The sequence below is a fragment of the Sinocyclocheilus anshuiensis genome, unplaced genomic scaffold, assembly GCF_001515605.1.
Source record: "Sinocyclocheilus anshuiensis isolate Anshui unplaced genomic scaffold, SAMN03320099.WGS_v1.1 scaffold113, whole genome shotgun sequence".
NCBI classification, from domain to species: Eukaryota; Metazoa; Chordata; class Actinopteri; order Cypriniformes; family Cyprinidae; genus Sinocyclocheilus; species Sinocyclocheilus anshuiensis.
In genome coordinates this window covers 487,778-500,055 of record NW_015539827.1, presented here as the reverse complement: position 1 = coordinate 500,055, position 12,278 = coordinate 487,778, and the positions used below count along the sequence as shown (strand labels likewise).

At 34.0% G+C, this 12,278-nt stretch overlaps 1 protein-coding gene across 1 annotated transcript; it reads left to right on the top strand.

Annotated features, from left to right (window-relative positions):
• The first annotated feature begins 7,930 nt into the window (after positions 1 to 7,930).
• On the top strand, positions 7,931 to 10,308 carry LOC107684223 (C-C chemokine receptor type 4-like). Its single transcript, XM_016480439.1, has 2 exons — positions 7,931 to 8,084; positions 9,049 to 10,308. Exons 1-2 carry the CDS (start codon positions 8,062 to 8,064, stop codon positions 10,085 to 10,087), a joined length of 1,062 nt encoding a protein of 353 aa, XP_016335925.1. The 5' UTR covers positions 7,931 to 8,061; the 3' UTR covers positions 10,088 to 10,308.
• Positions 10,309 to 12,278: the final 1,970 nt, after the last annotated feature.

Genomic DNA, 12,278 nt, shown 5'->3' with positions numbered 1-12,278 from the left:
AGGTGACAAACATGTCTGTTGTTGTTCAGTGTGCTTTTAATTGTTCTGATACTCCAAGTATTGTAATTGTATTTTTTTTTAATGTTATTATGCAGTTAAGTCAGTATACATTATCGAAATTCATCTATGTTGTGTAACCCAAATAAAGTTGTTGATGTGAAGAAAAAATTGTTTTAAAGATTTATACATTTCTTAAAGCCAATAAACACAACAATATATAAACTGGAACATTTGAGTTTAGTCTGTTTGCTTTTTAAGCTATCTGTACTTAAAGATAACTTAACTTTTTTTTTATCTGTAACACTCCAAAGAGAAAGGAAAAATTTAAATCGCATCTTATGACCCCTTTAATGATAGGCAGCACGTTTATTAGACGGCTGTCTCTTTAACACCGAACAAACACAGATCTAAAAATACTGTTACACATGCGTTTACGTTCACTTAAGACAAAAAAAGGGCTGTGTTTATGATGATATACTGACGTATTTCGTGCATACTGGTCGATAAATGTGAAAGAGAAGTCAGTTCTGGCCCGGAACAACCTTTGTGGAAATGCACGGAACAGTTCGAGAACGGACACAGGTCGGGAACCTGCATCGGGGCCACTGTTCTCTGTGCTCGCGCTTCAGATGCAAACAGTTTGCAAGTTCTTTCCCTTCCTGCACTTAAATAGTTTAAAAATCACATTAAAATGCGAACGCGGGAATAGTTAAGCGGAATCGAAATGCACATGTCTTATCGAATACCCGATTATTGGAAATTTGGAACCGGTTCTAAAATGGAACCGGTTCTCGATACCCAACCCTAATAGTTATATACTTAACTAATATAGATGAAAAAAAGTATCTTTATATTTCTACTTGCACTTATCTTAAAGTTGCTTTGGCTTTTTTTATAAAGATGTCAGGTAATTGCTAATGCTAAGTTTGTAGTGGTTGAAAGTTGTCTTACTATGGTTCATAAAAATAAGCGGTCCATAAATGTTGCTTAATTGTGAGTTAAATTTCTCTAATTTTGTGTTTTGTCTTCAGGAACAATAATGGCATCAGTCATTCAAGCTATGATACTGGCAGATCTACTACTATCTGTAAAGAAGACTCAGCAGATTTTTTCAAGACACACAAGGTAGGACACATGTCAGGACAACTTTATATTTACTTGGCAACATTTTAACTGAGATCATCAACTGAATAGTTGAACGTAGTCGAACCACTAAAAAATTAAAATTCTGTCATGCTTTACTCAATCTCATGTTGTTCCAAACCCATTTTGAATGAATTTTATTCATCTTCAGACAATTTGTTTTTATTTTTGATATTCTTTCATCATTTTTGTCTTTCTATTGGAAGTCTAGGCAGTCTTTATTTTCAAGCTTCAAAAAGTTTTTAGTTTAGGCTTTGACACATAATAAAAAAACCCTCAGCTCAAGCTTCTCAGTTAATTTTGTGTCAACCGCGATTCCTCGATTTCTAAAATGGTTTTATAAAAAAAATACCACAGAAAAAAACAACTAGACTAATATAAATTTCAAACATTAAATTGTTAAAGACAAGTAAACAAATTAATTAGCAATAGCATAAATAAATAAAACTGAACAAATGTCAGGTACAGAAATTGAAATCAAAAGTTTAAAAACACTGTATAGTTTTCTTTTCATAAATAAAATATTGATTAATCCTCATTAAATTTACGAAAGATATTCAGTCAGTTAATGATTTTCTTTTTTCTTTGATTAACATTAATGATAGGCAGCACATTTATTAGACGGCTGTCTCTTTAACACTGAACACACACAGATCTAAAAATACTGTTACACATGCGTTTACGTTCACTTAAGACAAAAAAAGGGCTGTGTTTATGATGATATACTGACGTATTTCGTGCATACTGGTCGATAAATGTGAAAGAGAAGTCAGTTCTGGCCCGGAACAACCTTTCTGGAAATGCACGGAACAGTTCGAGAACGGACACAGGTCGGGAACCTGCATCGGGGCCACTGTTCTCTGTGCTCGCGCTTCAGATGCAAACAGTTTGCAAGTTCTTTCCCTTCCTGCACTTAAATAGTTTAAAAATCACATTAAAATGCGAACGCGGGAATAGTTAAGCGGAATCGAAATGCACATGTCTTATCGAATACCCGATTATTGGAAATTTGGAACCGGTTCTAAAATGGAACCGGTTCTCGATACCCAACCCTAATAGTTATATACTTAACTAATATAGATGAAAAAAAGTATCTTTATATTTCTACTTGCACTTATCTTAAAGTTGCTTTGGCTTTTTTTATAAAGATGTCAGGTAATTGCTAATGCTAAGTTTGTAGTGGTTGAAAGTTGTCTTACTATGGTTCATAAAAATAAGCGGTCCATAAATGTTGCTTAATTGTGAGTTAAATTTCTCTAATTTTGTGTTTTGTCTTCAGGAACAATAATGGCATCAGTCATTCAAGCTATGATACTGGCAGATCTACTACTATCTGTAAAGAAGACTCAGCAGATTTTTTCAAGACACACAAGGTAGGACACATGTCAGGACAACTTTATATTTACTTGGCAACATTTTAACTGAGATCATCAACTGAATAGTTGAACGTAGTCGAACCACTAAAAAATTAAAATTCTGTCATGCTTTACTCAATCTCATGTTGTTCCAAACCCATTTTGAATGAATTTTATTCATCTTCAGACAATTTGTTTTTATTTTTGATATTCTTTCATCATTTTTGTCTTTCTATTGGAAGTCTAGGCAGTCTTTATTTTCAAGCTTCAAAAAGTTTTTAGTTTAGGCTTTGACACATAATAAAAAAACCCTCAGCTCAAGCTTCTCAGTTAATTTTGTGTCAACCGCGATTCCTCGATTTCTAAAAAATAAAATTGTGGCAAATTATTAAATTCGAATGAATCGATAAAATCTGAAAAATCGCCCAGCCCTACTATTAAGCCTTGCTTACATAATAAATAATAGTTTAGCAAACTAATGTTGCATTGCAAATATGAAAACATTTGTATTTGTGCTCAATGAGAAATGTACGTTTCATTTTATGTTCGTTTTAAGTAAATTCATTTTGGTTAGACATTTATTTGTAATTTATAGTAAGTGCCATTATAATTTGTTTTAATTTGTAATTGTGTTAATAGCTTTGTATTGTAGTTTTATAGCTACTTATATTTTCTGTTATTTATCTTCTTTCTGAATACTGGTAAAATTTAAAGGATTAACTAACAACTTATGTGTAACTTGTGTTTTCCCCTCTCAATGCCATTTTGACAATGCCGTTTTTTTAAATCCATGCAGCAATTTTTTAAAATAAAAACATTATAAATTATTCTTTAACAATTTATCTGATGTGTTAATTGTGAAAATTCTTACTGTCAGTTAATGGGTCAATGTCAGCATCCCTACCCAGAAACACCTACTATAACTTACCTATTAATCTTACCTGTTTTATCTCTGAGTTTCCTTCCCTGCCTGAGGTCATGTGACAGTTTATCAGCTAATAACATGTAACAAGGCAACTTTTGCCATTTAATAACTTTATTGATAACTTCTAAATGTTAACTATATTTGAAGGGATTTTTCATGTTTCAAATGTCATTGTCAAATGACGTTTTTCTTAATGCGGCAATGAAAGTAGCTTGTCAATGAAAGTAGCATATGCCAAGTCAAATGAGTTTGGCATCTACAGCATTTTGATACAGCATTTACCTTATTTTCTAAGTTTTCATTTTCAGGTGTACTCCTTTTACAGTGTATTCTTGAACCATCCTATTGTATAACTTTTGTGAACTACCTTTGACTCTTGAGTAATGTAATATTTGTAGAACTCACAGCACAGATCCTAATAAATGTTTTGGCATAGCCACACTAATTATTTCATAGGCATTTTGTAATAACCGTTTGTAACATCAGCCAATCTGTTTACTTTACAGATGGAGCATGGAGAGACCGGACAGTTCCCATAGTGCTAGTTTTTCAGCACCCACACCCCACACACAAATTCATATAGAAGTTCTCAATGATTAAATGTTAATATGATAGTTTATATTTAGCTGTGAAGTTATAGTTTATTGTCATAAATATTCAACTAAATATTAAACTCCCCCTGTAGTGAAAATCAAGTTTTTTATGTTGTTTGTCTATGTGGTTTTTAATATGCTGTCAGACAAACCATGTTCCAATCCATTAATCAACACCATTGCTGAGTATTTTCTTCTTAAAACTGTAGTTTCCTAATGGCAGTCCCAGAAATGCAGTTTGAAACAGCCCTCGGTTTGCTACGTCACAATCCAATAACCAATCACATCAAGGAATCGATTCCTATCACTAGCATGCAAAATATACCAATACCAGCACAAAACCAAAAATTAGAGCAAAAAAAACCCCATGAAGCTGTGGTTTAATGTGAATTTAGAACCGCTAACTTGCATTATAACCCATGGCAACCGTGTAAAAGTAGCCCAGAGTCAGACCCACCTCTCCCACATAGGCGTCTGCACTTCACACGCGTATGCTCACGACTAAGAATCACAAACGTCTGTATTCGAGTCTTCAAGGCATTTTAGGACACAACATCGTCAAGTAAGTAACTTTAACGAATGTTACAGTATTCACTGTAGTTGTCCGCTAGTAAAAACATAGTTTTATCAGTCATTATCCGTGTATGCCATTGTTTTGCGGTTACTACAGTTCAGTGGATCAGGAGGCGCTAGCTGATGTGACTGAGTGGCGGCGGGACTAATTTGCCTGTTCATAGATCAGTGTATAGTAAATGAGGCAAGGGTGTAGAGTTACATTCAAGCTATTTTAAGGCATGAGAAAATTATTTTCACAAGAAAAAACATTTAAATGTCATTTTGATGATCAAATATAAGTTTTAAGGGATAAAATATTTGACTACAGGGGGACTTAAATTTGTTTACATGATATGCAATTTCCACCAGTTTGTTCAATGTGTTAATGAGATTTTTGAAAGTGATTATCTTTAATAATTCAGATACCTGTTGAAATGCACATGTAATTATATACTTGCTCGTATCTGGAAAGTTGTGTTAATAAAAATGATGTTGAAAGAGAATGTTGCAACACTGCTAATCTGAAAATAACATTTTATTAAACTAAACTTTGTAATGTTCAAATAAATATTTTTAGAATGTTGTATTTTTAATAAAATTAGTTTGCAAGAACGTTGCAGGAACGTTATGCTAACCTTAAAATCATGTTCTAGCAATGTTAAGCAAACTGGAGATTTTAACGTTCTTGGAATGTTCCAAATAAACATTCATAGAACATTATATTTTTAATGAAATTTAGGTTTCAAGAACGTTGTAGGAACGTTATGCTAACCATAAAATAACATTCTAGGAACGTCAAGCAAACTGGACATTTCCACGTTTTTGGAGCATTCAAAATAACGTTCCCACAACCAAAACAGAACATACATTTGTTAGCTGGGAGGTTGGTTTGGACAGCTTTTTTCCCTTAATAAATGAAATCATAATTTAAAAACTGCATTTTGTGTTTACTTGCATTATCATTGTGTAATATTAAAATTTGTTTGATGATCTGAGTCTTTTAAGTGACAAATATGCAAAAAAAAACAAAAAAAAAACAGGAAGGGGAAAGCACTTTATTAGTGCTGTCAAACTATTAATCGCAATTAATCGCATCCAAAATAAAACTTTTTGTTTACATAATATATGTGTGTGTGCTGTGTATATTTATTATGTATATATAAATACACACACATACAGTATATATTTTGAAAATATGTACATGTATATATTTATATTCATATAATTTATATTATATATACATATATATAATATATAAACAACATTTTTCTGAAATATATACATGTGTGTGTATATACATAGTAAATATACACAGTACACACATATTATTTAAACAAAAACTTTTATTTTGGATGTAACTTGATTTAAGTAAACTGAACAAGCACCAAATGCTATTTGACCTACTTAATTGACACATGTTCTTTCAAACTGAAAACATTTAGTTGTACCAAAGCATAACTGTTTCAAGTCAGTTTACCACAATGCAACTGTGTTTGAATGAGAAATCTAATACAATGGTGTTAAATTAAAATGAATTATTTAAATGAAGTGAACAGTATTGTAAAATAATTTTTTGAGTGTATGGGGTGGATTAAGGGATCTAAAATATGATAATAGTGATAATAATATTATTGTACTTTAGTTTTTTAAAAATAAAATAATAAACAAAATAATAAAGTGTGATAATACTATTATGTTTTAAAATAAAAAGGAGAGTATTAAGTAAAAATGCAATTATTTTATAGTAAAGTTAAAAATAAAATGCTAATACTTACTCCTTTTTCAAATATGAATTTTCATCAGTAGTAGTAACAGTAGTAGTAGTAATGTAATAGAAATTATAATGTAATAGAATGTATCTACCAAAGAGTTACAAATAAAACAAAATTACGTCTTATTTCTGCATTTCCAGCTAAATTATCTCCCCCATTCACTGCATGGTTTCGTCCCGTCCTACGTAGCCTAGAGTAAGTGAGATCAGATGGTAAACTGTCAAGTTAGAGATGTCTTTGAGTTCGAGGGGGGGCAAACCGAGCCAGTGTTCTGACAAATAATGCTACCTATCAGATTATGCTACCAACACTGTATTTATCCTACTGTAAGGGTAGGTTTAGGGTTGGGGTAGGTGTACATGTTAATAAAGCCTCACACCTTATTAATATCATGCTGGAAGCAAAATCTGATAGGAAGCACTTTTCGCTATCGAATTATGCTACCATCTGTTTTAATGAGAGGTAGCAAAATCTGACAGGGTAGCACAAATCGTCAGAACACCAGATGATTTGGTCAGTCGCACTTTTAAACACATTTTAGTTTTGCTATAGAAAATCTACAAATTCACACTCTGATTACATAGAGCAGCAGCAGGAAGCGCTTGAGGTTGTCATGGCAACCAGATACACTACACGCGAATTACAGCTGTGCTTCTATTTTGCCACACTAAACTCAGAAATAAACACGTTGAAAATAATACACAATAAACATGTCTGTCAAAACAATCTCAAAGGAGGCCTTTATTAAGCAAATCAAGGAGTGAATTACTCATCCACTGTTTTAAAAAAAATGCTTTAGCTGGGTTTCCACAGGCGTGTTCATCGTTCATCAATTAAAGCAGCGCATTAATATAGAATGATGATTAAACTGGCTTGGAACCACCTAAACAGTTTACTGTGTTTGTGTGCAAGTGATGTGTGTGTTTGTGTTCATCAATTAAAGCAGCGCATTAATATAGAATGATGATTAAACTGGCTTGGAACCACCTGTGCATTAAACAGTTTGAATGCCTACCTGCTAGCCAAGTATTCATACAGCCCATGGTATAATAACAATTTAATTTATTTCTTTATTTTATTCAAGCTGTTTGATAGTTGAGATTTTTGAAAATACTGAAAGGTTTGCATATAAGAAGTGAAGTAGCCTATAAATACCACGACAAGTCAGAAAAAGGGACAAAGCCTTGAAACCTATAATTAATTTCCCAAGACTTGTTCTTTATTTTTTTCAATTCCTGAAAACTGACTCACTGTTAAAGCAGAAAAGAGCACAAATGTTGTTTTTTCAGCATTACAGGCTTATCATTCATTGGTGTGGGATGGCATTTGTTTTGAACATTAGGCTATCTACGTATATAAAATGTCCTTTTCAAGACATTCGCTGTGGGTGGGGGGACTTATTAGCGTTCATTCAGTAGCTGTCACAGCCTCAAATGACTCATATTTATTGTTTTATCTGCTCCACGGGAATTTCTTTTGTGCATCCAAACCTGCTAACCTCAGTGCGGTGACAGGAAATGTGTTCACATTTCACCTTCACATCGCAAGATAAATTTTGCAAAAAAGCACTCTCACACATGCACATGCCTCATTTTACAGGAAATTTGCTGAAGGCAAATGTACAGAAAGAGAGTGAAATGTACTAGACTCACTTCCATGAACACATGAGCCACATCTTAACATCATCTCAGCAACAAGAGTGACAGCAATTTCTCATCATGACTGAAACATATACAGACAGGTAAACATGATTTTTATTTATTGTATTTTCATCATGTTGTGTTTTGATCCATCATTAAAACATTTTGATAAATTATGAAGATTGGCTCAAGAACGTAACCTTGTTCCTTAAGAAAAGCCCAATATATTACATTCAATGTTTTTTAACCAGTTATTATATCACATACTGTACAAGTGATTGTATGTCTGATCTACTCAGCATTAGGAGTATTGTAGGACATCTTGATTGTACTGTGCAAGTACTGAAATTCACAAAAGTATTACAAGAGATCATTGATGTATGATAGTGGGATTGTGGTGGGATGCTTGAAAAACCTGTGGTTAATCAACTTGCTGCGACCTCCTTCTGTTTGTACGTTATGATATTTGAAAACAATGTGGTCTGCATGTGGTAGCTTTGAGGTTTGACTTTAAATTGTTGTCCCTGTCAAATTTTGTATTCAAAATTCTAAAAGCATTTATTAAATGCATACCTTTTGAATTTGTTTTATTAGACACACTTGTAACACCCTTGATCAGGTTTAAGTGCTACCGTACTATCAGTGTATCGTTGCCTGCCATATATACCACAATTATACCATAATGAAACTTTGTCTCCTGTACAGCCACTAACCATTAAGCAATGAAACATAGTTACTCTCTACAAATTATTAAGGTTAATTTATGTAAGTAAATTGGCATGTGCCTTCTGACTCACAATTTCCCGAATTATACTGTAGAAGTCTCCATGATTTGCAAATGAACACATCTTTCACACCGATTATGACATTATTGCACATCAGTGTGGCTTGAAAAAAGAGTTTGAAGAATCATTATATGATGAGTCAAACGCATGGTTATGGTCCATATAAGTGGCACGTTACTAGTTTTATTTATTGTGTTTTAACTATCTTTATATAAACTATATTTATATAAGCAATCAATTAATTACCCTGTCACTAAACAACATTTATTGTTTGTTACAGCATGAATACAGAAGCATATGGTAGCTACGAAACAGAAACCATATGCAATATTGAGGGCTCACAGCTGATTCCACAGCTCAAGGCTGCCATTTTCTACATGGTTTTTGCACTTGGCCTCATTGGCAACATCACCGTCTTATGGGTCCTCTTGAAAATCATGCATGTGAAAAATATGACAAACCTCTGCCTGCTGAATCTGGCTCTGTCAGACCTACTGATGGTCCTCTCACTGCCCTCCTGGGCTCTCTATGCTCAGGGCCACTACTTAAAAACCAATGAAATGTGTAAGGCAATGGCGGGTACATACCAGGTGGGATTTTACAGCGGGATCTTATTCGTGACTCTGATGAGCGTGGATCGCTATTTGGTCATCGTACATGCCGTTGCGGTGCTGGGAGCGAAGATGCTGCGATATGGAATTGTGGTGAGTCTAGTTATATGGCTGGTTTCCATCTGTGCCGCCCTTCCAGAGGCCATCTTTGCAGCAATGGTCACAGAGGACAACATCACCAGCTGTCAGAGAGTTTATCCTGTTGGGTCAGCCCAGAAGTGGAAGCTTTTCCGTAACTTTGGTGAAAACGCAGTGGGACTATTCATCTCTTTGCCCATTTTAGCCTACTGCTACATCAGGGTCCTAATGGTTGTGAAGAAGACAAAAAACTCAAAAAAGGAACGGGCCATAAAGCTCATCTTAGGCATTGTCATCGTGTTTGTGGTCTTCTGGGTGCCCTACAATGTGGTGGTGTTTCTGAAAACCTTGGAGGAGTTTGGCTTTCTAAGTGGCTGCGAGGCTTATCGTCATATCAACATGGCCATGGACTTGACAGAGACAATCGCACTCACTCACTGCTGTGTAAATCCAGTCATTTATGCTTTTGTTGGAGAAAAGTTTAGGAAATGCCTAGTAAGTTTGTTTTCAAGATATCTTGGATGTGTGAAGACTTACCAATCGACATCTACGCAATCCAAAGTTTCCGAGAATGAAACGTCCAACACGGCTATTTTTTTTACATCTCCCATCAAAAGTACACAAGTTTAGGTTCGACCATTTTTGTTTTTTTTGTAAATATTTTGCTTATCATTTAAGATGTCTTTATTCATGCGTTGCAACATATAATAGATTTCTTGATTTCATGATGGTAATATCATATCAATTATACTACCTCAATTAGTAAAACCAAATGTAATTGATAAAATCATACAAGCATGTGAAATCATACAAGAATATGAAAATTCCTGCTTCAGGTTGGTGGGGCAGATGCTTTCTGTCTTCTTGTGTTTATGAATAAACTAGTGTTTTACACACTGGCTTAAAAATTAACTGATGCATTAAATTGAATGAATTTACAAATGATTTAATGTTACTAATATATCTGTTCCTCAATATCTCTAAGGTCTCATTACATGACCTGCTAAAAAGTTCATTACTGTTTCCGTATAATAGTTATTAACCACAGGAATAGAAAGGAAAAAAAACATCCTTAACCACACACACTTCGAAGGCAAAACCAAGCACAAAAAAAATGTCCCCTCACATGGGCTAAAAGAGGATGTGTGAGTGCAGTATTGATATAGAGGAACTGTACTTTGAATGTATTCTTTACTGGATCAATGTCTGTGAATATTATGTATTCCTAATGTCTGTTACATTTTATGCCTAAACTACTTATTTCAAATGCACTGATACACATATCAAGATGTATATCAATATGTAAATAAACAAATAAATAAAACGATCAAAATCTCTTTCAAAAGTATTTTGTAATGCTACCGCTTACCACAAGAGCCCTCCCTATAACACATACTGTATGTCACTGCAGTCACATACATGCCTACTCTTACTTTAGTTTTAAATCATTGACAAACAGTGTTTCTGTAGCCTCACAGTATACTGAATTATGCTATATTAAACGTGTGCTTGCAGAAATTAACCATTTACATAGTGGCATACTATTGCATTCATAGTGGCATACTATTGCATATTAATGTATCATGCAATTATATGGCAAATATGGCATAATATTTGGACCATGGAATTTTAGATTTGATTTTTAGAGACATTTTATTACATTTATGGGGTTGTGTTTAAACACTATTTTTCATCTACACTGTCAGCAAATATTGTACTTTTAGGGGTACAACAGCTTGTCACTAGTGCTCTCAAAGAGACACCTTTGTAACTTCTCTACCCCTAAAGGGTGCATACTAGCACCTTAGAGTAGTAATTTGTATCCTTAAGGCAGCAATATGTACTCTTATGGTACTATTATAAACACTAGGGGAGAAAGAAGGTACAAAGTTGTCCCTTTGAGGATACTGCCCAGTGACAGGCTGTTATATCCCAAAGGTAATTTTTTGTGAAAGTGTCCGTCCTGTATATACACAGTCTATTGTTTATGTTTGTAATGCAATTCAAATGCTTGAATGAATACAAAATAATGGTTGTTTCCTATATAATCAGTACAAAATGCAAGGCCAACTCAATAATAAATAGCTCCTTGCATATAATTTTATTTATTTATTTGGCCATATTGGTTGTCATTCTAATGTGTAAAGCATCAGGAAGGTTCGGAAAATAGCTTCTTGTAAAAGTGTGAACGTAACTACGTATGTGAAGCTTCAGGGAAGTAACTTCACACTAACCTTTGTCTTTACCTCTAAAGCTAGAGCAGAAAGCCGCAGGTTTCTGAAGAGACATGCTCTGCAGAGTGAGGCGGATTTCCTGTGTTCTTTGGCTCTGATGCAAACACAGTACATTAAGACTGCTGACATGACCATTATTTCAAGTAGTACCAAACAGACTCGGAAAAGAAATCCAGAAAGTAATTTTTAGAAAAACTGCCCGCAAACTGTTGTAACATACAGTAATGTGATATTAATAAAAGCATTGTATAGTAATAATGCCCTAATCAAAATGATAATCTAAAACAATGTGTCAAAAACCTTGCAAAAACTGTCTAAAGGAACATGAAAAAGTTTACATTTTCTGTCTATAACTACATTCAGTATTTATCCAAATCCATCGACAGGATATTTTTGATCAAGTATCTGATGCAAGGCATGATGCAAGTTAATTCATTGATGTTTTTGATTGGACTATGTGATTACACACAACCACTTCCTCGTTATGAGGTACATGTGATTTTATCTGCATGCAAATGTTATGGTTAAGGCCACATTCTGGGACAATCAACACACACACACACACACACACACACGCACACACGCAC

Coding starts and splice junctions, on each gene's coding strand:
- LOC107684223 (XM_016480439.1), top strand. CDS start 8,062: ATGACTGAAACATATACAGACAG. Junction 8,085..9,048: donor ACTGAAACATATACAGACAG/GTAAACATGATT, acceptor TGTTTGTTACAG/CATGAATACAGAAGCATATG.